Source organism: Polyodon spathula, chromosome 13, assembly GCF_017654505.1.
Source record: "Polyodon spathula isolate WHYD16114869_AA chromosome 13, ASM1765450v1, whole genome shotgun sequence".
Classification (NCBI taxonomy): Eukaryota; Metazoa; Chordata; class Actinopteri; order Acipenseriformes; family Polyodontidae; genus Polyodon; species Polyodon spathula.
In genome coordinates, this window is record NC_054546.1 from 8,749,603 (window position 1) to 8,777,031 (window position 27,429).

Sequence of the window (27,429 nt, forward strand, 5' to 3'; positions counted from 1 at the left end):
TCAGGTTCTCTTCAGCACTCCCAAGCTGTTTTGTTTTTCATTATGTAACATTAACATGATTTTTTTTCTTCTTTAAAATTGCTGGAAACCCTGTCCTGGAGGTTTACTCAGAAGATCTAGTATTTTCTAACAATAGGGTCTCTTTTTACTGTCAAGCTAAAATGTCATTTATGAATAACACCCTCTTGGGTGGAAACCTTTGTAAGGGGTCTCGGGAGAAAATATAGCAGCAGTGTGCTGTGAACAATGAATAAAACATACTGCAAACATACATCCTACCAAATAAATAAGCAACAATTACACTGGGGCTGAAGTGAGGAGAATGTAAAAACACCAGGCCTATTGGGGTTTCGTTTTCCTGGTGTATTCTTTAAAGGGGGATAGCAGGCAATCATTTAGCATTTCAGGCTCTATTAGTTCATACATGTCTTATGCTTGATTCACATATAGTTAGCACAAATAGACCAAATAACAGAAGCTACTGTACTTAATTATGTGTATTTAGAACAGCTACAAACCTTTAAATAGTTGGAAGTACCTCCAGAAAGGACCAAATATTGCTTACATAATTATAATAATAATCCTTTCATAAATAGTACAGCTCTCCATGCAGCTGCATTGTACAGTACAAGTAGTAACTGTAGGCTGTTACTGTCAATTTAGAATGTTATACCCAGCTGAAATTGCAGGTGTAGTTAAAAGCACCACAAACGTTTAAACTACAGTTAAACTAGTTGGTTGTAATTGAATGTATTATCTGAATGCACTTTCAGTTCATCTGCAGCTTAATAGAAAGAGGATAACCCATATTAATCTGATATATGAAATCCACCTATAGTCAGCAGAAGACTGGACAGCATGATCCTGAAATATACTGAAATCATCCATCTATTGGGATTCCATTGATCTCCCCCTCTATCTGTCAGTCCCTTACTCTATCAAGCCTTCCTCTGCCCTAAAAAAACGCCAGCATAAATCAGAATGCTCCCAGCAGGACACACCCATAATACCTCCTTATTGGTCAAACCAACTAATTAATATTTACTGTGCCCTTCTATGATTGGCTAGGCTGTTAGACAAGAGCTTGCATAACTGAGAAGTTCTATAAAAACATGAGAATTTTGGTGGCTAGAAAAGCACAGAGCTGAAGTTTTTAACAGCAGGCTGGTAGAAGACTGATCGTTCAATTCTGTAAGTATCAGAGCTCTTTATTGCTCTTAGACCAGTGCTGGCAGGGCTGTTACAACTACTGTAGATAGAGAGGAGCGTGGACCGGGCTGGGTCTCACTCCAGTGCAGGTGCACTCTATTGCAAAGGTCTTATTCCATTATAAAATGTAAGCAACATTACACTTTCAAAGCATGTTAAATCCTGTACAAATCATTTGTGTAATTTATGTATATATTTTATGGGAAAGAATTGGGGGGGGTGGGGGGTTGGGGAGGTCACCAACATCAGCCATTGTTATTCTCTATTTGTTGTTTTGACTGCAGGACTACCAAGTGGCTTCAGATTTCTACAACTGTTTTTAACGCTATGTGTGCATCCAGGAAAGGGTTGAGTACAATATTAGATACCAGTATATGGATTTGTTCTGTGCTCTATACAAATAAACTGGGTTATACCCCTCATTAATATATAATTGATTGAAATATTTCTGGTATCTACAGCACACCTGTATAAAAAGATTGGGGTTTAAAATGGTCTCGGTAACACTGAATTTGTGATCTATGTTTGATTATGAAACTCTTCAGAAATCCAGGTGTTTTTCCAATGATATTTGATTATTGTGAATTGCTGTGCATAGTTTGTCTTTTGATTATAAGCAATACCTAAAAAGTACAAGCACACTTTTCTTGGTGTATTATTGGCACCGTGTTTTAAAGAGCCATTAACTATTATCTCACAACTTCCAAGTGCTTTTGTCATTTGTAACAGAAATTACTAGTATAGGTTTGAAATGATAGCTGCAGTTTTTAAATCTGCTACAAGAAAAAATCCCAAATTAGGATTTTGCTGTACTAGAGAAAAAAGAAATACTCAAATTGCTTGATGCCAGAACAGAGCTTTTCAAATGGAGATTCTGTTTCTGAAATCAAATGACAGCGGTCTTTTGCCTCAGATTTTATTCTTTGTGATTATTTCCTCTCGCTGCAGACTGCTTTAGCTTGCATTTTTGCATCTTGCTCTACTGCTAACCCGGACTGCCGCAGCGCTATTTATGTTCTGTTTCAGTTTAAATGTTTTTCTTTACAGGTTATTACTTTTGTAAAAGAAAGAGAGACATTTCCAGTACCGTTTGTTTAAATGTCAGGCAGTATCTGCTCATTTAGCGGAGTCGCTATTTATTACTGGAATAATCTTCTTGCATGGTGACTTGCCAAAATTGGTTGCTCAGCCCCACAAATTGCATGCTAAGTAGAGAGAGGTGAGTCCCCTAGCAGTATTATAACTTGGCATTCACTGGTTGAGGAACATTTACTTGAACAGCCCCTATAGAATACTCGTCAAGTGACTGCAAAAATCAGAAAAGGGAATTCAAATTGAATACCAGGAGAAGCTCCGATCTCACACTGTATGCCAGTTGTACTAGAGTTTTTCTAGTGGAGGGGCAGTGTCAGTACACTTTAGTGATTACAGGCAAGCCTGATGCACTGTTCTTGAAATGCACCTCATGCATCATTGACAGCGATCTCCCTGACAGGTTCTGTTTGTGTATGCAGGTGAGGATGATGCAGACCTGGTTGCTGGTTTCTCTCCTGCTTTCTATCTGCTGGGCCCAACGTTCAGAGCCCATGTTCAGGGCAATGACCAAGATGGTGCTGCCCCCAGACTATGAGAACAACCCCACCCAGCTCAACTATGGGCTGGCAGTGACGGACGTGGATGGAGACGGGGACCTAGAGGTGCTGGTGGCAGGGTATGTATTGGACCTGCCTGTCTGTCTAGTTTAGTTTTCTATTTGAAATATATAAGTTTATATAAGTAAGTTTGCTGTGATACATTTGGTATTTGTACAGTGTGTAGAACCAGTCATTATTTAAGATTACCATTTGATGTAAAAAGACTTTCATCAATACACACTGAGGAGATAAAATGACTGAAATATGAACTTGTTTCAAATATTGGGAACCACCCTTGGGAGGTGATGTTGTAAAGGATGGGGGGAGGAGAGCAAGGCCTTGATTGTCTGAATGCCATTTCCTCTTTCTAAACATTCCTTATTGTACAGTAAGACTTATTGAAGTAATAATTTAGGGTATCTCAATGTGCCTTATCTGGTGTGGCAGGGCAGAAGCCTTACTGTTAGAAATAGTCTGTGTGTGGGAATGTGAGGTTGGTAGGGATGGGGTTAAATCTGTCTCTGCCAGCAATCACATGTGGCCATTCCCCAGTAAGCACCAATTACCCAATTGGGCAATGACCACACCTGTGATTGGGCAATGACCACACCAGAAAAGCTACCAGTTTAATATACAGTAGGTATTTAAATACCTATAAAAGCGCTTCTGACAGAGAGAGAGATTGTTTCCGCGAAAGCCTGATTGGCTTTAGCCATCAGTCCAGCTCTGATATAAATCAAGGTAATTAGACAAAACTCTCTGAGCTGTGAAAAAACGACAGATCTGCTGGAAATGATCTCCCCAGGGAGTGAGACGGCGAGGGGGGTGTTGTGGTGTCTCTCAGTCCCCCGAATCCTCTCATGGGTGGCTGCCAGGATGGTGGAAGAAGCCAGGGCCGTCTGGGCTTGTAGAACAGCACACTGTGTCAACACTGTGATGATTGAAATGCAGTAATTCCTTGAATCGATATAGCAGTTTAGAATACTTATCAGTGCAATCCAGTTGCAGATATTACATTCCTAGTTTTGCTTTTTGTTTTTCAATTTCAGTCAAAAATGTTAATTATTGGAATGGTGTGGTAACAAACAAAACCACAGAAAACTGCCATGGAAATGTGTAGGCTCAGTTTATAGTGGTAACATTTATAAAGGTAGAGTCACAGACTGAATGACTGTATATGTGTGCCCCTGACATGGCAATTATCTTCTATTCTCATAATTCTAATATCAGACCCTGATCTCAAGAGAGCAGGGCTACATTGCTGTATGAATATAGTGTAGTTTCGTGTATCTGTAATGCATTTGCTTTTGCTGTACAGCCACAAGCACATGTTTTTGACAGTTGTTTGGCTAGTTGTCAGGTTACACAAGTATCAGCGTTTCATAAGCAGAAGCTGGAGAGTTGTATAAGGTGTTTACTCCTACTTCGTGTTGAATAAGAATGAAGCCGAATATCAGGAATGACAACTCTTTTTTTTCCAGCTTAGCTCGGCTCAATGGAAACGTACGTTTTTAAGGCTTTTTAAAAGCAAATACTGAGGTTATCTTAATTGTTCAGACAAACAAAAAAAAAAACTATAGCTAGAATCAATATTTATCTGCTTCTGCCTGCATTGCATTTTTTGGGTTTGATGATTGGGTTCCACTGTTCAACACAAAGCCAATTTGACTTCAAGTAAATATGAGTTTAAAAAAGCATGTATGAGATGTCTAATTTATTTAGTTTTTCATAAACATATTTTTGCAGTGTAACTTCTGCTACTATGTGTTGGTTGCAGGTATAACGGGCCCAATCTGGTGCTGAAGTACGACAAGAGGCGAGAGGTGCTCTATAACATTGCTGCGGACAACAAGAGCTCCCCGTTCTATGCGCTACGTGATCGCCAAGGCAACGCCATCGGAGTGACAGCCTGCGACATTGATGGGGACGGCAGGGAGGAGATTTACTTCTTGAACACGAACAACGCCTTCTCAGGTAGAGAGGGGGAGGGTTGGGTGTGGTCGGGTGGGGAGAGGATAGAGAAAATATAGCAGAGATTCAAAAGAGAAATTGGTGAGTGAGAGAGAAGTGGGAGAGAAATTTGGTAACAAGTTGAGAGAACATGTAGATTTGTTATAAGTCATTTAAGCACCCTAATTAAATATCTATTTGTCAGCTCTCTAGAATGTTCCTTACTTGTAAGCCCTTATAATGCTAACCTGTTTGAAGTGGACCAGTGCCAGTACCATGGGCAGGAAATGTCTGCATCCATAGACTTGTACAGTATCAATTTCCAATTTGCTCACTTCAGCAGTCCCCTAATAGGGCAGATAGGGAGAGAGATAAGAGGAAACCGCTCACTTCAACAACTCCACTGACGCAGAGACAATCAGAGTCACAAACTGCTGGCTTGGGGCTTTGTCTCTCTCTTCAGCTGTCTCTACACCCTCTGCCCTGTTTACAAAGCTTTCACTTGAAAATGTGAACCTAGGCACTGACCATGACAGCCTGTGTGCCTGTCTGTCACATTTTACATGGTGAACATGAGGATCCCCTTTAATTGTCTCCAAACTTTTCAGATTGGATTTGGGTACAGTTATAACATTTTACATTTGCGATGAATCTGTATGATTGATGGAGATTATGAGGACTGTATGTGTGTGCGCTGGTCTATGTTTTAATTCTTTAAATAAACTATTCATGAACCTCCTACTGCTGTTAAGAAAACCAACCTAGTTTTTGAAATGTTTCCTGAATATCAAACTCAGTTGAACTTGGTTTAGCCAAACACTTTGCATAGAACATACTTTTCGGATTATCTCTATCACTTCTATTTCCTTTTGCCCCTCCTTTGCACCACCTTTCTTGAGAAGGAGCTGTGTGCTCTTTACACTCAAGGTAGCAATGGCAGTGACACTGGTGTTCGTAGAGGTGAAAAGGTGTGGATGAGGCCCTGGTTAACACACAGTGAGGGGTGAGAAAAACACAATGGGGATGTGATGGTTGCTGTGATTTGGCCCAATTCATAAAGCTCATCAGTGATTGAATGTCTATTTGAAGTTTCTTATTCATGAAATTGTATTTTCTCCATAAAAAAATACTTTATTTTAAGAAACCTTGGGTCGTATTTTCAAAGTTGTTCAGTTCTAGCTTTGTCAAATTAAGAGACACTTGTCTCCATTACAAAAAAAATAGGAGTTTAAAGACTGGAGTTATCACTTTGGAAATAAAACCTCATGAGTCAAAATTACAGGCCCCATGTGTTATACTGCAGGAGGGAAAGTACAGAACTTCAGTTAAGTGTCTTAAATCTGTTTCTGATTGTTTCATAGACCCTGATTAGGACCTTGGACTATTTTACCAAAGGTAAGGTTAAGTTATCCAGGATTAGTGTTATTCTCTCTCTCTCTCTCTCTCTCTCTCTCTCTCTCTCTCTCTCTCTCTCTCTCTCTCTCTTTTTCTCTCTCTCAGGTCTTGCCACATACTCTGACAAGCTCTTTAAATTCCGGAATGGTCACTTTGAGGACCTCCTGAGTGATGACATCAATGTGCGCCGAGGAGTGGCCAATCGCATGGCCGGGCGCTCTGTGGCCTGCTTAGACAGAAAGGTACCCACAATCCTTCACTTCTAATGCAGCCATTACTAATCAATTTAATATTTAATCACCGGGTACCTAGCCAGTTGGGTCCTGTATTATGCAATGAGGAAAGATCTAGGTGAGGCTAAAATGTAAAAGAGCTATAAAGTTGAATTGCTTAAAACCCATGGTTAAAAAGTAATGAACAAGCAATTAAATAAATACATACAGACATTTGAAAATGAATTAATTTGTAAGGTTTTGTATAGTAATTGAACTATGACTGTGGATAACGAGTGAGAGAGATGCAAGAATGTTGCACATTGCTGTCAGAACCCTGTGGCAATGTGTTAATCACTTTTTTGAGTTAGAAGGGCGTTAGTTTGCTACCCCATCTCAGTTGTTTTTGTTTGTTCATTAATACCGCCTTCTCTATGCACTTCCAGAATGTGACAATTGTGGGATAGGTGTGCCTATTAGTATTACCACTGAGTTCAGGATCTTAAAACACACATGAAGAATGTACTAAAACTAGTTCCTGTAATATAGCTACAGAAACTAGAGCTTCATTACTTTTTTCTTATAACTTTCTGTATAATGTTTGACAGAGCAAGTAGTCACTTTTTACTGTATGAATATGAATGTGGGGAAAACAAAGAAACGTCTTTGCCTAGCAGACCAATGTTATGACAAAATATCAACGCTGTTTAGTTTTGCTGCGTCTTACTGCATCGCTTTATATTATGAAGTGGGTGTCAGCGTAACAATCAGATGCTTTTTATTATTTTATTAAATATGTTATTAGTTATACAGCACTGAGTAAAGGAATTGTATTATTCTAACATGACAGTTTTGGGTTTCATAACCTAGTCCACACACACTAGCTATTAGATTTTTCTATAATGACATTTTATGCAGGACATTTTTAAAACTTATTAATATAGTCGGAATCACAACACGTCTTCACTAGATTTAGGTAATCCTAAACATAATTTATATATAGAAACGTAGACATCTCTTATTGCAATAAATCATCTTTTTAGAAATTTTTAACTAATTCGAGGAACCCAGTTGGGTCATCCCAGGGGTGGGTGGGGGGGGTGGGGGGGGGGGGGGGGGGGGTGGGGGGGGTGATGTCCTGACCTGGATTTTTTTTACACCAAATGGACTGGATTTTTTTTACAGTGCTTAATCATACATGTCTATGGTTGATTTCACAGTAAGTTTACCCTGTTTCACAACACTTTCTATATATTTACTGTGCAAAGTGCTTTATAAGGGTATATGTTAAACAAACAACCAAAAAAAAGATTCGCTTCAAATGGAAAAACTGCCAGTGTACCAGTATAGAAAATGTGTGTCAACAGTCCCCAGCACAAGACCAACAGAAAATTTGGCTGCATTCTTTGAAGAATGGGGGGTATTCAGTTAAAGGATGAGGCCTGCTTGCAGGGCTGTGCTGGGAGGGTCTGATTGTATGGCACTCAAATTTCATGAACCCCACAATCACCTACAAAAATCACAGCAAAATAATACACATGTTAATGTTGAGCCATGGCTGGTTTTAGTTATGATCCTTATCCAGAGAGTACAATTGTGAGGCACAGCGCCCATAATATTCATTGAAAGGCCACAGACAATTGTACACCTTCAACAACATTCTAACATCAGTTTGGTAGATTATAGGCATCAGGAAATGTGCATGATGCTTGTACAGGTAAGGATCAGCCTGTGCTTTCTGGATTGAGTACTGCGTGCAGCCTGGCAGGTAAACCAACTTGTTGTGAGATTCCTCATTCCATCTGCAATTTAACAGTGGCATGCAGCAAAGATTTTGCTGACAAGGTGGTAAAATAGTTCTGAGCAGTGCTTCACCACACAGGTTGTAGATACTGTCTTTTGCATATTGGCCGGATGCAGGGTGCAGCAGAACATCTTCATTTGTCTGAGGGGTGACATGAACCTAAACATGAAACAATCGATCAGACCCCCATCCCCCAAGCCCCAGTCTTACAGTATTTACACAGGTGATACATACAACAGGGTCCCTGTCCCCACACAGTCACTGTATCTGTAATAAAACTATGTTAAAATGCCAATCTGTCACTGCCTGTATGATCTGCTCTCTCTCTCTCTCTCTCTCTCTCTCTCTCTCTCTCTCTCTCTCTCTCTCTCTCTCTCTCTCTCTCTCTCAAGGGCACTGGTCGCTACTCTATTTACATTGCTAACTATGCTAGCGGTAAAGTAGGGGCCCATGCGCTAATTGAGATGGATGAGGCTGCCAGTGACATGTCCGCAGGAATCATCGCTCTGTCTGATGTGGCTGAGCAGGCCGGAGTCAACAAGTTAACAGGTAGATCCATTCTCCACCTCTCGCTCGGTCTCTAATGCCAAACTTGCTTTCAAAATGCAGGCAGTGTGCAAAGACATTACAACTGACCATTCATCAATTTAGTGTACTACGTTATAAGCGTAATTTCCGTCAATGCGTCAATTGTTAGCAACGGGCTTAGCGACCACCAACCCATCCAAACAAACGAACATGTCATCCGGCAGTTAGTTTTTCGGCGTTACGGTTTTATTCACTGAGTGAGGAACCGAAAATCTTATTGTAAATATAAAACTGCTGAACAGTCATGCTTCTACTAAAGTTCTTCTTGTGTACAACGGCTGTTTATTATTATTATTATTATTATTATTATTATTATTATTATTATTATTATTATTATTATTATTATTATTATTATAGCTGCATAAATATCAAACCTTAATCAGAGTATCATGATGAATGTTTTAATTGCAGAAAATAACTTCTTGTATGCTGACATTAATTACTACAGTACGCTATAGTCATACGATGGGGTGAGCAGAAAAACTGTGTTGTACTGCGATAGATACACGGGCGGTAATGGGCGTGCAATGAAATATGTTACTTCTCATAACTGCCTGATTTAAAAAGCATGCAGAGTGCTACATTGCCAAAATCCTAATGTGGACATCCTCACGTCAACACAGTAAGTTAACGTCTGTATGAGTGAAAAGTACATTCAGTGTATTATAGAAACTGAAAAATGACATGTTTGAGTGGTGTTTTAATAACTGAAATTAACCGATTTTGCAAATAACACCCCCCCAGCCCCCCCTCCCCCCCCTCATACCCATGGGAAGTCCCGGACTGAACAAAAAATAAAAAACAAAAAAATCAAGCTGTAAGTGTCTCATATATTTTGTAGGTCTTAAAAAACATCCAGAATTATTTTGAAATCCACATATCAAACATATTTTCAATTACATTTTGTCAGTCTGAGGAACTGTTTTTATATCTATACTTTAAAAAGATGATTTTCTACTGCACATATATATATATATATATATATATATATATATATATATATATATATATATATATATATATATAATATATAGGATTTCAAGATCCAGAGGTGTTATGCATGACAGGGGTTACATCTGTGATGTCTTTTTACGTTAACAATGCAGTGTTAAAGCAGATTTAGTGTGTCTGTGGAGGTGTGATTTTCTCTTTGTATTTACACGTGGGTGTTTCAGAATATGAATATGGATGCGTATTATTATTGCCCTCAGACCCACACCCTTTCCCAGTGAATAACGGCAAGCAAGATTTACACCACGCTCGACATGTTCGATTCAGGAGTCAGCTGATATATTGAAAGTCTTTATTGGAGAAAGCCACCTCTATGGGTAGTTGCCAAACCAGAGTGCAGCAAGTGCCAGTTTTGGCCCTGTCAGCTGTTTTCAGCTCTGAAAGTCACTGGGAAACGCAAGGACAATAAAGCCACATTTCAGCTCTGACTTGTTCAATGGGCCAAACAGTCAATTAATCAGATGATTCTTAGGCTCTGGCATCTCTCTTCAGCAGCGGCTGCCTTCACTTCCTTCATTGTGTCTCAATGAGACAGTGCTGTACACATAACTGGGCGAGGCAGTGTGCCCTGGTGGTTTAATGCCAGGCAGTATTGTTGTTATTGGGATGGATTAGAATAAATAATTAATAACCTTTCCTTAAAAGCAAAGACTGTTTTTTTTTTCTTAATTAAAAAGTCATTAACATTAAAGATTTAGGACTTTAAAAGCAGAGTGTTCTTTTTATTCAAAAAACAAAATGTCTTGACTTTGAAAGATTTGTGGGAACAGAAATCTCTCTTGTGAATAGATGACTTATCTTTTCCAATAATGGTCAGGCCCTAGAGTCAGGAACAGCGTCAGTCTGGAACAAAGAGAATTCACTGTCAATGCAACACTTGTCAGCATTGCTGAAGTATCCTATGAGGCAAAAATGGTGAAAGAATGGTTAAAAAACATGATCCCAGCGATGACCATCTTATTGGACTGAGCCGCTAACTCTGTTCTAGAGTATTGTGTTACTGTTGGAGCTTCTACCTCTTCTCTCTCTCAGCAGTAGAGATATGGTAAAGAGCAGGTACTTTCAGGTAACTCTTTCAGGAGAACTGAATGTTCAGTGGGCGTCCTCCGATCCAATGCTGTTTGTTTATTTAGCAGACGCCTTTATCCAAGGCAACTTACTTAGACTAGGGTGTGTGAGCTTACAACAGCGCCTCATCCAAAAGACGGCACACAAGGAGGTTAAGTGACTTGCTCAGGGTCACACAGGATTGGAACCAGGGACCTCCCTGGTTACAAGCCCTTTTCTCTAACCACTGGACAAGACAGTTTCCTCTTTTTACACCCAGGATCTCACTAGGTGCCTGGCCGGTATGTTCTGCTATAGAACGATGAGGAGAAACAGTCTCTGACAGTTTTGCCTCCCTAACATTTGGGAGTGCCAGATCCAATGCAAGACTTCCACTGGAATGCTCAGCAAAGACTGACAACTTTCCACAGCCAGGGAACGAACATGCGCTCCCCTGACTGTATGACTCACCCAGCACAACAACATGGTTGTGCTTTTACCAGGTGAGCCACTCTGGGACCCCTACTTTCCAGTAACTCTACTATAAGTTTCTATTAGCAATTGCTTTTTAAGGTGCCTATGTCAGTTCTCAGCAGGAGAGTTGTGACCCAAAGCAGGTAACTGGTGTCTATGTCTCTTGCTTGAGCTATGTGGCATTGGAGGATGTAATGGAACACAACAAAAACTGGGCAAGGGTTAGCAAGTCATCTGTTCATTCGCTCATGCTTTTAACTTATTGGTTTTGCTTGATTCTCAAATGGTCCTAGAGTTTGTATCACTAGAAGTAAGGAGTTCACAGTTTAGACTCGTCCATCTCTGCCACTTTATCATTCTTGACAAAAGCAGTGACCTTTCAAGGAAATTGGCAAAGAGATAAACCAAATCAAATCTGTGAACGAGACACACCTTGTGTGGTTTAACTAAAAAATAACACTAACTGGGGTTGCTACTTGCCCCTGTTTTCCCTGGACCATCCCAGTTTTGAGGAAGGTGTTCCAGGAATACCTTCCCAGGACCCTAAATGCCTGTAATAAATTGAACAGAGTTAGAGAAATCAGGATACAATATTATTGCAATAGACGCACAATGTGAATTGGTTGTCAGTACTACTGTTGCAATATTATCAGTGTTTCCTATTGGATGAATATTGAATTTCTAAAAAGAGTTTAAACTTTGAACAACTCCCTTTCTTTCGGAGGTCCTGGGTTTTTGTACCTCAGAGGTGGCAACCCAAACGGTAACTGAGCCACCTGCAGTGGCTCTCGGGAACGTTGGCGAGTAATTGAACCCCTGTCCTGTTGCGCAGGCGGCCGTGGCGTGGTGGTGGGGCCCATCGTGAGCCAGGTGCAGTCCGATATCTTCTGTGACAACGAGTACGGGCCCAACTTCCTGTTCAAGAACAACGGAGATGGCACCTTCACTGACATTGCCGCACAGGCGGGTGAGTGCGGGGCTCGGGAACATGGGCAAGATGATCATGCAGAACTGTGAGAATGCTTACCTTATTGCCTTCTTACAACAAGACTTCAAACTGAGGTGTGCACTAATCACTTCTCATGCTCACTGCTGTGTTCAGCAAAGTCGGCCCTTAGTATATGCGCTGTGTTGAGCGCGGCCAGTAATTGCAGCAATAAACATCATCATCTAGGATGTCGGAACAGGAGAACAGGCGCTGTTAGGAAGTCTCTTTGAACGATGGTTATACTTTCAAGGTACCGATATCTGAAATGAGAGAGTCAGCAAGTAATGCAGATAGATTTGGCTGGGAGGATATATAAGCGTACAGCAGTTTTATTGAAGCACCACTTTCCAAAACAAACTCGTTACTCATGCAGATGTGTGTGACTGTGAGTTTCAGCACTGATGGCTAATGGCTGTGGGTTTAATACAATGATGACATCTCCTTTGGCAGCAGGGTGGCTGTCAAGGTGAGTCAGTCGTCTGTGTTGTGAATGGGCCCCAGACTGGTCACTCACAGCTAGCTCGGGTATCTCGGTTGGCACACGACCACAGAGGTGTTAACATGTCAACGCAGTGCTTGTCTGAGAGACAGAAGCCTGAGCACAAAACACCACTGCCAGGGAACTCTCTGATTACCTTCCATTGAACACATTCTACAGGCATCTTCTTTCGATTTGTTGCTTTTGTGGAGCCATACTTTATGAGTGGACATTCTCTGACCACATTACCAAACCACATGCTTTTCTGTTTCAGGCTCAGAATTAAATGACAGGGGGTGTTCAGGTCATTCACCTTATACAAATTCTAACTGTAATATGTTTTCCTGGCTGCGTTTTGGTCAGGTGTTGACGACCCCTATCAGCACGGCCGGGGGGTGACGCTAGCTGACTTCAACCGGGACGGCAAGACAGACATTGTGTACGGCAACTGGAATGGGCCACACAGGCTCTTCCTGCAGACCAGCGCCAACCGCAAACTGAGATTCAAGGTATGGGTCAGGGGCTAGGATCCACTGGGGGACTTTAGTTCCATTTGATCCAGTAATACATCTCTCTCTTTCTTATATTAGTACTGCCATGGTACATTGCCATGTATTGCGGTACACTTTACTATGATTTTACCATTGTTTACCTTGCTTTTCTGCTTTTTACAGTACCCCCCCCCCTCCACAGACACTCATTCATTTCTCTCCCAGACACACTCATTTGTCCTCTCCTTCAGTTTCTCTCTCTGTTTCTCTAAACCCCTTGTAGTTTTTCACCTTGAAAGATGCAGCTGAAACACTTCAATTCCTTTCCTTTCCTTTCCTTGAGCATTGATTGTTGGGGGGGGGGTTAATGCTTTGGGAGCTTGGGAACAGGGCCTCCCTCGTTTCTCCCCTCATTAACTCAGCCTCTGAAGTAGATGAAACAGTAATTACAGGCGGATGAGAATGTGCTGACAGGGAGTGTGCCGTCCTCATCGCACTGCCTGACCTCTCCAGAGACTCAAGCACACTGGATTGTGCCTGCAGTGCAGCATGCACAGGTTTTGTAGGGTGCCTTTAGCTATTGCAGAAGCCCATCAGTCTCCAAGCATCTGAGACAGAGGTTTCATATTGTTTGGGACCGAGGAGCTGCCGATACAGTTACACCTGCACTCCTATAGCTATTAAACGAATGGAGGCCTCTTCCTCATCTCTCAGGAATTGGGGAGATACTTTATGGAACACAGTGGCTAGTGTGAGTTTATGGGTTGTATTGCATTAGGAACCCATCTTCTCTCTTCTCTCTCCAACAAAAGATTTTTCTGTGGGGCAAGTCCCTATTAAATATAGCAGTAAAACTAACACTTCGACTAATGCCTTAAAAAGTCCTATTGCAGATAGTGACAGGTCAAAGGATTTGAAATTGTTGGCAAATTTAATCAGGAAAGCACAGGTGTGGGTTAATTTCACTGTTAAGTGTTTGGCAATATGTTTATAATAATAATAAAAAATGAATTAATTGAGTGAACCTGCCACCTATAATTAGATTGTAATGTCTCCCTGGTAAATTGACAATTAAGTTTTGGCTCATTGGCTGACTGATAGCTCTTGCACAGAAATAAAGCCACCACAGTGTAGCAAAGGAGGGAATCTTTGGGGTTTTAATTAAGAGTAATGGGTCATCACCTCCTTAGGACATGTAGCAGAGTGTGTGTGTGTGTGCATAATTATGTGTGCATCAGTGAATGGATGCACAGTTGTGTATTAGGGGTAGCCCTGAATAGTCACATAGAAAAGTGATAGTCAGCTAATCACAATAGTCAACTGATCACATGTAACATGATTGTGAAGTAATTCTGAAACGTACGGTTTCATATGGATAGAAGTGCAGTTGCAATTGCAATCCATTAACATAATTATATATCACATTTCAGAACATTACGTTCACAAATAGAGACCTGTATTTTAGTATTTTAATCTTAACTGTTTGACTCTGTCAAATCAGTGGATGTCTCTTGTGATCGCGCTGTGTTCAAGTTGTTAAATGCAATGTTCATGATGTTAAACATTTCAACCCTTGTGTCTTGTTTCCAAGGACACAGGTATAAAGTAATAACTAATATGTTTGATACCAGTAACTGAGCTGGTAAATATGAGAACACGAACAGCAAACAAATGGATTACTTGGTGCAAGTATCACTGGGTAATTTTGTTCCCTCAGTGATTCCTATCCCTTAATTTCTCAGTAATGCTGTCTGTCCAGTTCACTTAACTTGTCATGCTCTGGCTTCCCATCTGGTATTTTCAGTCCTGTCCCAGTAATACAGACCCCACCTCTCTCCTAAACCCATTGAGCCCTCAGTGATGTGCTGTTGCAGCACATAAATATAGGCGACATACATAAAAGTTATACCCTGTTTGATCACAAAACGCTGAGATTTACCTGGGGAAGTCAGCCGTGTCCCAAGAAACTGCGTCAGGCAGCTAACCTAGGTGAGCCTCTGAATCAAACATGGGGAGTGATGGCTTTATCACAGTATATACCAGCACTGGATCTGTAGACAGTAAATCATCGTAATGTAAAAATCTGTCTGCCAAGGCCTTAAATGTAGCTCAACGTCTTTTCAGTGTTTTTTGATGTGTAAGCCTGATGATGACATTTTATTGTTTTTTGTACTTCAAAATAAGGACTCACATGTACAATCCTATCTGAGTTGATTCTTCTCTCTCTCTCTCTCTCTCTCTCTCTCTCTCTCTCTATCTCAGGACATCGCCACTCAGAAATTCGCCATGCCCTCTCCGGTCCGTACCGTCATCGTGGCTGACTTTGACAATGACCAGGAACTTGAGGTTTTCTTCAACAACATTGCGTATCGCGGCTCCTCTGCCAACCGCATCTTCAGGTAATACAGCCTGGCTCTGCCCACTCGGCTAACATCTGCTGCTTCTTTCTCTTCCGTCTCACCTGCCTTCTCCTCTACCACCCATCCCTCTCCTCTCCACAAGCATACAGCAGGTGGAAGGTCCATGTGAACCAGTTCAGAGTTCATTTGGTTCAGAAAGTTTGGAAAAGGTTTGGATACCAGAAGTTCACATTGCTACTCAGATCATAAAATAATAAAATGCTAATACATTTAACTATGTTAACACTAACCTGTTTTATCTGTTTCCTTTAAAAACTCTGCACCTCGCTTTGAGTAGCATATATACATTATGAAGTATTCATATAATAACGGAAGCATGCTAACAGAGCACTGCCTTATTACTGTGTCCCGATACATAAGAATACACCATGTGTTTGCCTAAGCAGCCCTTGGATCCCCACGTATGCCTACTTCAGATATTCAGCGTCATTTCTGTGAACCCTATGTCTGCCACTACTCAGAACCTCTCATTAATAACTGGCTTTTTTGTAATGGGTTTGGTAGATATTGTATTGGTTGAGCCCAAACAGAACTTATTTTTGGATAAAGGGTGGGTTAAAGACAGTTTGACTGGAACTGCAGTGTAAAAGCATCACTGTTAAAACATGCAGCGTTGAGGTTTCTCCTGCTAGTCTCCAGTATAAACCAGGTCTGGGGTTAAAAAGCACTTTCTGCGCCTATCCCGCCAGTGACTAGCATTGAGGAAAAACTTTGTCTAATCAAGTCTTTAATCATAATTAACCCATTTGTGTTTAGATTCCTAAGCAATGACTTTCCAGGGTTTTATAAACTATTGACCCTTAATGAATAAGCACAACGTTTGTTACATTTCCAGACTTACATTTCAGTTGAACACAGCACAATGAGTTGCCTCCTGTGTTACATGTAATAGGGTCCCACCTGAGCCTTACACCTGCATTAATGCTTCCATAGGACAATATGGATGATCAGGTGGGGTATTACCTGTAACACAGGAAGTGTACTTATAATATTGTCTCCTACAAAAATGAGCTGTGATCACCTGTGTAAATAAAGTCTAGAGAAAACAAATATTGACCGGAAAATAATTCGAGGTAGTTGTTTAAAGCTTTGGTTATTGTTGTATTAGTTATTTTTTAATTGTTGTGTGATTATTCTCCTCTCTAATTAGATGAATATAGTACACATTAAGGTATAACACAAGGATAATGTTTTTGTTTGAAACCGGCAATTCCAGGGCTACAATACTTAAATGTACTCAATAATCTACACCCGATAGCAGCCTGTATTGATGGGTCAGGAGTCAGGACACAAATAAATAGCTGTGAGGGAAGCAGTCCAGACTTATAAATACATTTGGTCTGTGTTACTTGACCCTTTGGTTTGCATTCAGTGCTCATATTGATCAGATTGTTGAGAAATGAAGACAAAACCTGGGAAATAGTGTACTGAAATAGGAGGCAGTTTGTTTCTGAGGACTATGCCGGCAGTTCAAATAATGATTATACAGTATCACATACTAGTTTATTAAATTAAAGATGCCCGCTAGTGGCAGGCTGTAGTACTGTTCCGATGAAGGCGATGTGGATTAATACTTTCCCGTTTTCAGATTAACTGGCCTTTGTGAAGTTTTGGAAAAAAGAAAAAAAAAAAAAATATGCTTGTTGAGTGTGTAAAAAAAAAACAGAAAACAATTGAACAACAACATGCAAGAGTCAAAGAACTTTAAATGGAGCCAATTGAAGAAACATGTGGATTCCTTGTATTGGTAATTCATGCTTGAGTCTGGCCTGGCTCCGAACTCCTGTAGTGTTAAAATAGTTTTTTTAAAGGAAGCTTTGCATTACCCAATAATTAGTATGTTTAAAACATCTATAATTATTTAGAACTGCTAGTTTACTGTATTTCCATTCTAGGCTTTTAGCGACATTGAGATGATAGCGTTTATGTAGTTATAATACAGTTACATGTTCCAGCACCCCTATACTGTACACTGCGCCGTGCCTGTCATTGTAGACAGCACACCCGTTCAGACCTTCATTCTGTGCTCCTGTTTCAGGGTGTCTCGACGGGATCACGCTGACCCCCTGATCGAGGAGCTCAATGTGGGGGAGGCAGCAGAGGCTGATGGCCGTGGGACAGGTAAGCTTGATTGGAGGGTTGAGGACTGATGGGGGGTGGGGTGATGAAAAGACTAGCAAGCAGGCAGACAGACAGACAAACAGATCTGTTTTCCACAGAGCGTGACTTCAATAGGCTTCCTTCATGTTGAAGGTGATGTGCTGCTTGATTGGCACTAGGGGGCACTAAGTTCCACAGTTTCCTGGTTTTATAGATTCAAGAAAAAGTTGCTGACTACAGTGAAAGGAAAGAGGCTTTACACAAGATGTAATTTACTGTAGTTGTGATACAGCATTGGACTCAAAGTTGATTTGAGAGGGCGCAAGTCAAACCGTAATACTGTATAGTCATACCACTGAAAATCATCCCAGTTTGGCATCTGACGTCTCTGTGTACTGCATGTAGGGGATACCGGTCTGGTCCCATTAGTGCATCTTAATGTCATTCCAATAACCTCCACATGGTGGCTCTAGAGATCCACAGTAAACACTGATTTGAAGTCCCTGTGGTGAACTCACTTCTGATTATGACTGAAGTACAATATAAAGTCAACTGTCAGTGCTGTGCAAAGCTGGATCTTTTGGTACAGAAGAAAACACGCCGATCACTGAACATGGGAGCTCAACCACTACCTCAGTATCATGTCAGGGATATCGATGCGTTAGTTGGTTACACTACCTGGTGCAAAAATCTCCAAACCTGTACCTTGGAGCTCCTTTCATCCTCGTATCTCATTCATGCTCTGGAGCGGATGAAGGCTCCCCACAGGCTCTGTCCTTGTGTCAGTCTCACTGTGTGGCTGTCTGACCTGGCTGCATTGTTTCCTAGGAGCTGCAGTAACGGATTTCGATGGGGATGGGAAGCTGGATCTGATAGTGTCTCATGGGGAGAGTGTGGCTCAGCCCCTCTCGATTTACAGAGTCAACCAGGTAAGCAAGGGAGCTAAGCTGCCTAGCTTTTATTCAGTTCATGGCAACTGTGACATTTCCAGCCATTTATCTCAGGAGATCTCAGTAGTGGGTAGTTCACACTACACCACATAAGTCTCCAAAATCCATTTCAGTTTGCTATGTTACATGTTTTAATTCTGGCTGCCTGGCTTACTCTGGAGTCGAGTTGCTAGCCCTCAGTAGAATTTACCTGCTCAAAACTGGACCTATGTTCACATCCTAACCTCTCTTTTTTCTCTCTCTGTCTCCAAAGGGCTCTGCCAATAACTGGTTGCGTGTGATCCCTCGCACCCGGTTCGGATCTTTTGCACGAGGAGCGAAGGTGGTTGTCTACACAAAGAAAAGCGGGCCCCACACACGCATCATCGACGGGGGGTCCGGCTACCTGTGTGAGATGGAGCCTGTCGCTCACTTTGGACTTGGTACTGCTGCCGTTTACTCATTAAAACCATGCTGTGTTTGAGTGTGTAGTTCTGGACCAGCTTAGCCCCTTCTGGTTGATACATTCAATTGGAAAGTGTTTAAAAGCACCCGTATAATAGGACCACCTATTTAGTTACCACTGGATCCCTTGTATCATATTTCATATGTTAAATCACCTGGATATAAAGACTATAAGGTTCACATTGACCGTATTTAATTTTGACTGTGTTATATGAAATTTTTCCGTCTAGAATACGTGTCCTTGCGCAGGTTTGTGTGTTTTGGTACGGGGGGAGGTTTCTGTGATGGCACGCTGGTTAATCCTCAGGTTTCCAGAGCTATTCTAGCTGTATATACAGCATAGTGTCGTTGATTTGTAGTGTACTTAGAGGAACAGACGGGAAAATGATTACTGTTAATTCAACAGGAAGAACAATAGCCTTTCCTGTAGAGCGCCCGCAACACGCTTTTCCAAGTGAGCACAGTCCCACTTCGCTAGGGCTGGCATGCATAGGTTATTATTAGGTAGTAATTAAAAGTCTTTGCCAGTGGCTTTCGTGTTATAATGAGCTATAACATTACCAATAGGTTTGAATTATGAGTCAGGTATTGGGGAGACAGCTGCTTCACTGCCTCTTTAATCACAGCGCTTGTGGGCCTCCTTGGTTGCTTCCTTGCCCCTTCACTGGAAACACATGAGGATCTGTTTACCTTGGAAAGGGCAATTTAATTAAGAGCAGGAGACCTTTCAAAGGGTTTTCACGCTTGATAAAAACGTTTAATTTCAGGAAAGACGGCCGCTCTGGGGCAGAATCAGCCCTCTGTTTCTCAGAATTTATTAAGAGAAGCGATCCACGCAGCAGAGATTTGTTTTTCTTGGCGCGACTTCCACTTTTCAACTTCTGAACAATGCCAGGAATCAGGATTAGCCAATCCCTTTGTCCATCTGTCTGGTTTAGTACAAGGCGAGGGACTGACAGCAGAGCCTACTGTCTGTCCCTCTGTTCACAGCATAGTGGTGTAGCTCAACATTGTGGTCCTTTAAACTGACGTTCTGGTGACATGATAAAACCAAGAGAGGATGATTTGCCTGGCTAACACAATTTAATTGACTTCTTTAACCAAGAATAATGTTTTTCACATAGTTAAAGTTTTTTTTTTTTTTTTTCATTCCAGGGCAAGTTATAACAAAAAGTAATTTTAAAGAAGTAACAGACATCTGACAAATCTTTATTCATTTCAAACAAAAGCAAAATGGCTAAAAATGGGTCAATTATTTTTATCTAGAACAAAGCATGAAATTCTAACATGGAGTAACATTTCTATAGATTAAATTGGAACTGTATTGATGAAGTGTTAATTGAGTTTAAATATTGATGTTCAAAGATTTGTTGATCAAATCCAGATCCATGTTAATCCTCTGTTAAAGGCACAATTTTATGTCCCAGTGCAAATCTATCTCATTTTGATCAGCAACTGGTGAAAACAAACACCATTCATTTCAAATTACTTTCAAGTAATTCCATGGGGACTGTGTTAATGATCTAAACACTTCAACAGCTGTCTCGCTGCTGACCCTCCCCTCTGAGTGTTGACCTTCCTCTCTGATTGGTTCACAGGCAAGGACACGGTCACCACTGTAGAGGTGAGGTGGCCCGACGGCAGCTCAGTAGCTCGCCCCCTAGTGGCCAGCGAGATGAACTCAGTCCTGGAAATCCCCTACCCACAGACTGAGGGCAAGGAGCAGCTTGCAGAAATTGAGGTAGGACAGCCACCCTTTCAATCAAATATACTATCCGATTGAAAATATACAGAGAAGGGAAAAATGGAAGAGGTAACTAACATTACAAATAACAATAATTAGCAGTCTTACCCTCAAATTAGAACTACATTTGAGAATAAGAGTTTTCATGACTTACTGTACTTAACCCTAACATCTCCTCATATTATTGCGCTTTCATAACATACGTGTGCTGTTTTTCAGTGTGGACAAGGATTTGCTGCTGATGAAAAAGGACTCTGTACAGGTAAGACAGCCCTTTATACCACAAAACTGGTTATAAGGCAGTGAGGTCATGGCTTGTTGTAAGACAAAACACACATCTTACTATTACCTATGGCTAATGACTAGAGCATCATAAATTAACCACTGTATATTGCTCATTATTAGGCTGGGATGCTGCTGCACAATTATGAAAAGCACCGTGCCAGGCTAGCATCCTTCCAGGCCCCTCTTCCCTCCTGTATCCTTGACTGTCCTATGTTATCTGATTCTGTACTGTACCCTCTGTTGTGTTTTGTCCTGTATCTTGCTCTGTTCTGTATTGTACCCCAGCTCCTGTTATGTATTGTGCTCCTCTCTTGCAATGTGCTGTAAAGTCTTGTTATCTTGTGATACAACCTCTACTGTACACTGTACTAAACCTCAGCTCCTGTCCTAATATGTGCTATAGATCCTATCCCGTGTTGTAACTCTCTCTCTCTCTCTCCCTCAGACAAAGATGAATGCAACGAATTCCCCTCTGTGTGTTCTGGGGACAGGCCGGTGTGTATCAACACCTTTGGAGGGTACAAGTGCAGGCCCAACAAGAGGTGTGGCCATGGCTTTGAGCCCAATGAAGACGGGACAGCCTGTGTGGGTGAGTGCGAACAGAACAGGGGTTGCCGTGGGGTGAAGATTAGAACAAGTCTCCCACATTCTCACCCAGCATCTTATTAATGAACATGAGCACATTCTCAGCTCCCCAGTGCTGCCCACTCCATTAGCACTAGAATGCTGTGTTATCACTCTATGCTACAGGTGGGTCTGGTAGATTTGTAATAAACTCTTGCCTGTTCTCTGTTGCTCTGCTTACAGCTCAGGTCGCTTACTTTGGGGGGAATCGATCCTCGTCTTCTATGTCCTCAGCTGGTCTCCCACAGGTCTGTGTGGCTCTGCTTGGCCTGGCTCGCTGGCTGCAGGCTTGATACCCCTGTCTCCTCTTCTTTTTTCTCACCAAACCTTGGGACTCTCGGGCAAGCTCCATCCAACAGTGAAAGACCATTAAAGACAGCTGATCTTAATCCAGCAAAAGCGACTTCACTGTTTCTGATTCTTTCATTTCTCTTTTTCTCACTTTCTCTACCTCTCTCTCTGTCTCACTGTTTCAACTGAGCATGCCTGCTGTCTGCAGGGTTTCTCTGTGTTTCTCGGGGGTGATCTAATGATGCAAAAATGTCACCTTGACCTGCCTTACCTCTCAATTTAGACAGACTGTACCTCCCTACTGTCAGGTCAGTGAGGGACATACACACTGTACCTCTCAGTGACCGAGGGAGAGACAAACAGGCATTGTCTCAGTGAATGAGTGAGGGAAAGACAGACTTTCTCTCAGTGAGTGAGTGAGGGATGGACACAAACATTAAAGCCCCCCCCCCCAAAAAAACAAAAACAAAACAAAAACCAAAGTGATGCAGTATCCCTGCTTTGCTGTATAAAGTTTGGAACATTATGATTTGTAGGATTGCAGTGTTTGAAGTTGATTTGTAAAGCTTGTTAATGAGTTAGATTATATTTTGTGTATATTTATTTAAACAAAGTGACACAATAAAACTAAAAAGTAGACTTGCAAAACTGAACTCTTACTCTAAACTACCCTTACTCGTTTGATGCTCAGGCCTAAAATATATTGGATGAGTTCAAAATTCAGATAAGTATTTAGGGGGGAAGGTACTGATTTTAGCCTTGGACTGTTTGTGCGGTGCAATAGTTGTTCAGTACGTTGTTTAAAACACTGCCTGTGATGTGTCCCTGACAGGCTGGAGGTACAGGAGTATTGGACATTTTTCCATAGCTGAAGGAGTGAAAGGGATCCAGCTGGCAGAGTGAAAGCGTAATTGAGGGATTGGACCTGGTAAAGAAAATGCTGTATTGTGTATTGGAACAAACAAAGAAATGCCCAAGGCCCTGGATAGACTCCAGTTTAACGGCATTAACTTTGCAACTGCAATTCTTAACATTATAATTACAAAACAATGCAAAACTATAGTCTAGCAATTGTGGTGTTTGTAGTGATTCACTGTGCTTCATTGCAGAGATGCTTTGCATGCAAGACAGTGGGTCACCCTGCTGGCTAGACACAGCTTTCAGGAAATACTGTAAATCATGTTCTGTAAATATTCTGTATGTCTTTCCAGTTCTTTTTATTATTTATTATTTTGATCTATTTTAGTATTTCAGTGGTAAACATTTCAGAGTTGAATTTAGCAAACAGCTGTGTTTTTGCTGAAGCTTGTGGATCACGGTGTTCATGTGTAAAATAAAGTGGGAAATCTCCATGGGCTGCCTCTTTACTGCTCAGAGGCTCCGTTCTCTTCACTGTCCTCCGCCTCACTGGAAATTAACCAGTCTGTCTAATGTCCGAAGGTAATACGTTCACTTCTCCACTCCAGAAATGTGGTAGTTAGCCCATACAAATAAAGTCTCTCAAATATATTGCAGTATATTTTTCAATATCAAATATATATATATATATATATATATATATATATATATATATATATATATATATATATATATATTAATGGGGGGTCATATTATTTTCTACTACAAATAATAATGAGAATAATAATAGTTATTATACAGCATGTATATCATGCTTTTCATGATAATAATTATAATGCAGTATTTGTAATGACTCAGGGCAATGCAAGGGTGCCAATAATGAAAGTTTTATTTATTTTCGTAACTGGAACACAGCGTAGTTTACTCAACACAAATGTGTAGGTCAGGAGTATAGTTTTCTACGGCTCCTTTTCCTCTGTTTTTCTTTCTCTTTTTATCACATCCGGTTTCTCTGTGGCAAACACAACATTCCAAAAAATAAACATGAAAGTGCAGTCCTCCAAATCCAAAACTGATACAATGTTTCAGTCTTACATTATGTGCATTTCTTAATATTTATTTCTTACATATTTTATATCCTAATTATGTTCAGTATGAGTCATTAAGACAGCATGATGCTTGACATATGGGCTTTAGCATAGACTTCAACACTAATGTGCATCCTGGCACCACAATCAGCCTTTTTTAGAACTGTTATAGCAAGTGAAGTTGAATCGAAACAGACATACTGGTGTGATAAGAACATTACTTATTGAATAAAGAGGATTCAGGTCGCAATGATGATTTGCAAAAGCTATTCAGCTGCAGAGGTGGGGAGGTCTTTCTTGTGCCTGACTGTATTCCAAATAGAAGTTAGCAGTTTTGTATTCTGTAAGAGTAGCTCAAGATTCAGCACAACAACCACATTGAATTCCAGAGTTTTCTGGGGCTGTCAATCCTAATAACTTGCAGAGCTGACCTGTTGTGTGCAGTTCTGATGAAGAGCAGATTAAAGAGACAGGGTGCTCATTAATGCAAGACTGGTCTCTGTAGCCCCAGGGCTCCGTGTGACTGACTGACTGAGAGACTGAAGAACAGAAAGGATCCTCTTATCTGATCTATCACAAACATGCAACAAAGACAAACATGTCTCTTTTAGTTACATCACTTCTTAAGAGAGACGAGGGACATGGAGACAGTTTATAGAGAGACAGAGAGGCTCTTACAAGCTCATCTTTAGTGGCACTACTATACTCAGGGTCGATTGTAGCAAAAGAACAGCTACAATGATCAATGAGTCACTGTCAGAATTGTACCGTAGTTTTTCCATAGTTATACTTAGTTGTAAAGCTTCCACTATGCTTTATTACACTTTGCTACATTTTTACTACAGTTAACTTTTTCTAAAGGACCGTTACCACAATGGTGAATGCACACTAATTATCCATTGCCATAACATGGTAGCGTATCTAAGAGAAAGACGAGAGAGATTAAATCAGAAGCACGATCCAAACAGAGGCTGTTGCCGTGTGATGCAAAGCCGTTGTCTGTTTGTTCCCTTTGAATACTACATTAGTTTTCAATAGCCGGCTCCCAGCCTTTGAAGTATTTGTGGTTAGGAAAGAGATTTTCTGGTAAACCGTGTTTGATTCTCAGCCTCTGGGCTGTTCTCTGAACGGGTCAGTGGAACCAGAACAAGGGAGCACACAGTCTGTTTATACAGGTGCAGCTCTTGTCCAATTGCAAGGCTGCACTAGAATGGGGTCCCGGCGCAGCCAACAGATTGTTATAGCGCTCAGATGCTAGCTGTACAACAACTACCTATGCAAACTGCTCACAACAATAACATATTGCCTGATATTGAGGAAAGTTCATTGAGTGGGATGTTATATATTAAATGTCTGACAGATGGTGTTTGACACATGGTTGGTCACTGTTTATTTGTGTCCTCAGCGTTTCTTGGTTATTGGGCTAGTTTATGGGCATTTTCCTTATATAAACTGGTACTAAAGGGTTGTTAGGGTTACACTATCATTCAGGTGTAAATGAATACTGTTTCCAACAGGGACTTAAAACAGTTTTAGGAACTGACCCCAGTATAGGGAAGGCAAATTAGAAAGGGACAGTGAATGATAGAAAGGAGAGGGAATTGCATTATGACTTGTAGTGAGGGCTGTAGTCAGATCTAGCTTTAAAGCTGCCAGTTGTTTGATCAGAGCGTGCTGATTGATTGGCAGTGACCCTGGAGCTGTGGTGAGACCCAGCATGTACAGAGCCACTCTCTCTACCCACCCAGGACATAACCTCCCAGAGAGTGCGGCTTTCAGCATCTCTCTTCCATGAAAAACTACACGGAGAGTACCCAACAAAAGTGATATTACATTCCAGGAAATATGTTTTATCAGTGATATCAGTCATGAAGGTGAAAAAAGAGAGCTGATTTAATCTCTTTCCCCAATTTAAAAATAGTCCGTTAAAAAGTAGAATCAGCTACATCTGTTTGGGATAACCAGTCATATCAATTGGAATAAAGATAATAACCACTCCTCTTTCTCATGTGCTCCTTAAACTCTTGTGAACAACAAGTGTGTGTATATATATATATATATATATATATATATATATATATATATATATATATATATATATATATATATATATATATATATATATATATATAATATACCTTCTTTATAAAGATGACACTAGAAAGATGGCACTGCCAACTGCAATATCATGGTAAAGGGTGATGGTTGGCACACAAGGGTTCTTAGCATACCATACTTGGAGGGCTCCAGTTCAAGTACTGACCAAGTTCCATCTCTTGCTTCTGAGAGCTGACAGGATTGTGTTCCCAGGCACTGGCATATGAGCACTGTATCTCTCTGCTGACACTGTGTCCTCTCTCTCAGACATTGATGAGCGCTCTCTTGGGCTCAGTGAGTGCAGTCAGCAGTGTGTAAACTCAGAGGGCTCCTTCTCCTGCCAGTGCTAATCTGGGTACCGGCTCTCCAGCTCTGTGGAGTGTGCTGGTGAGTTGACCCCACATGCCCTGTAATCCTTGCGAATCTAACTGCCAGAGATATAGCTAAAGCTCAGAGTTTCGACTGGGATGAGATTCACAGTAAATTAATTTACATTCTGCAAAATATATTGGACTGAACTGAAGTTAGTCATGAAACATACTCTAGTTAAGGATTTTCAGATGTACCCACGCTGTAGCTTTAGGAAATTGACACAGCTGCCCTCCTGGTACCATATCTCTGAAGGTCAATTCAATGGTCTGGCCTCCATCTCATCCCTGGCTCATTATGGTAAACCATGAGAGTGCGTTTGAAGGAATTAATTAAATAACCTTGGTTATGATGTCTCTAAATACTGTATTAAAGCACACAGTCCTTTAGGAAGCTGGCTTTTTACAATATATTACACCTGGCGACTGCAGTTCCATCAACTACCAATCTCATAATACTGTATGCTGCCACCGATCAAAAAAAGAACGTTTTTTTTAATAAAACAATTATCTCAATAGTTTATAGTGTAGTATATATATGTTAACTTTATTACTGTATAATGCAAACACCACAGTAACTATGCAGTATAGCTTTACAATACTGACGTGTTCCCCTTTCTCTGGTGTTTCAGATGTGGATGAGTGCCAGGAACAGAGTGGGGTGTGTGAGCAAGCCCGTCACAATGACCACGGCTCATTCCACTGCCACTGCCAAGCAGGATATTCACTGGGGGCTGACAGGAAAACCTGCCTTCTGGCATAGAGACCCTCTCCTTTAGGCACTACTGGCTCCCACACCTTTAATGCCATACCACTCACATAACTAACCTAAATTTATCATTCACACCACAAAATAAAGATCTGTTGTCTGTAATTGTA

General features: G+C 41.0%; 1 protein-coding gene across 2 annotated transcripts; it reads left to right on the forward strand.

Moving 5' to 3' along the window:
- The first annotated feature begins 1,116 nt into the window (after window positions 1–1,116).
- LOC121325463 (cartilage acidic protein 1-like) lies at window positions 1,117–27,389 on the forward strand. 2 transcript variants are annotated; one of them, XM_041267955.1, is made up of 16 exons: window positions 1,117–1,191; window positions 2,724–2,920; window positions 4,621–4,817; window positions 6,294–6,430; window positions 8,597–8,753; window positions 12,157–12,291; window positions 13,154–13,299; window positions 15,544–15,680; window positions 17,740–17,822; window positions 18,630–18,730; window positions 19,005–19,173; window positions 20,794–20,936; window positions 21,159–21,201; window positions 21,670–21,813; window positions 26,450–26,569; window positions 27,183–27,389. In XM_041267955.1, exons 2-15 carry the CDS (start codon window positions 2,730–2,732, stop codon window positions 26,530–26,532), a joined length of 1,866 nt encoding a protein of 621 aa, XP_041123889.1. In that variant the 5' UTR covers window positions 1,117–1,191; window positions 2,724–2,729; the 3' UTR covers window positions 26,533–26,569; window positions 27,183–27,389. The 2 variants fall into 2 exon arrangements, with proteins under 2 accessions (XP_041123889.1, XP_041123888.1); XM_041267954.1 differs by lacking the exons at window positions 26,450–26,569; window positions 27,183–27,389 and adding an exon at window positions 22,032–23,483.
- Window positions 27,390–27,429: the final 40 nt, after the last annotated feature.

Coding starts and splice junctions, on each gene's coding strand:
- LOC121325463 (XM_041267954.1), top strand. CDS start 2,730: ATGATGCAGACCTGGTTGCTGGTTTCTCTCCTGCTTTCTATCTGCTGG. Junction 2,921..4,620: donor CTAGAGGTGCTGGTGGCAGG/GTATGTATTGGA, acceptor TGTTGGTTGCAG/GTATAACGGGCCCAATCTGG. Junction 18,731..19,004: donor CGATTTACAGAGTCAACCAG/GTAAGCAAGGGA, acceptor CTGTCTCCAAAG/GGCTCTGCCAATAACTGGTT.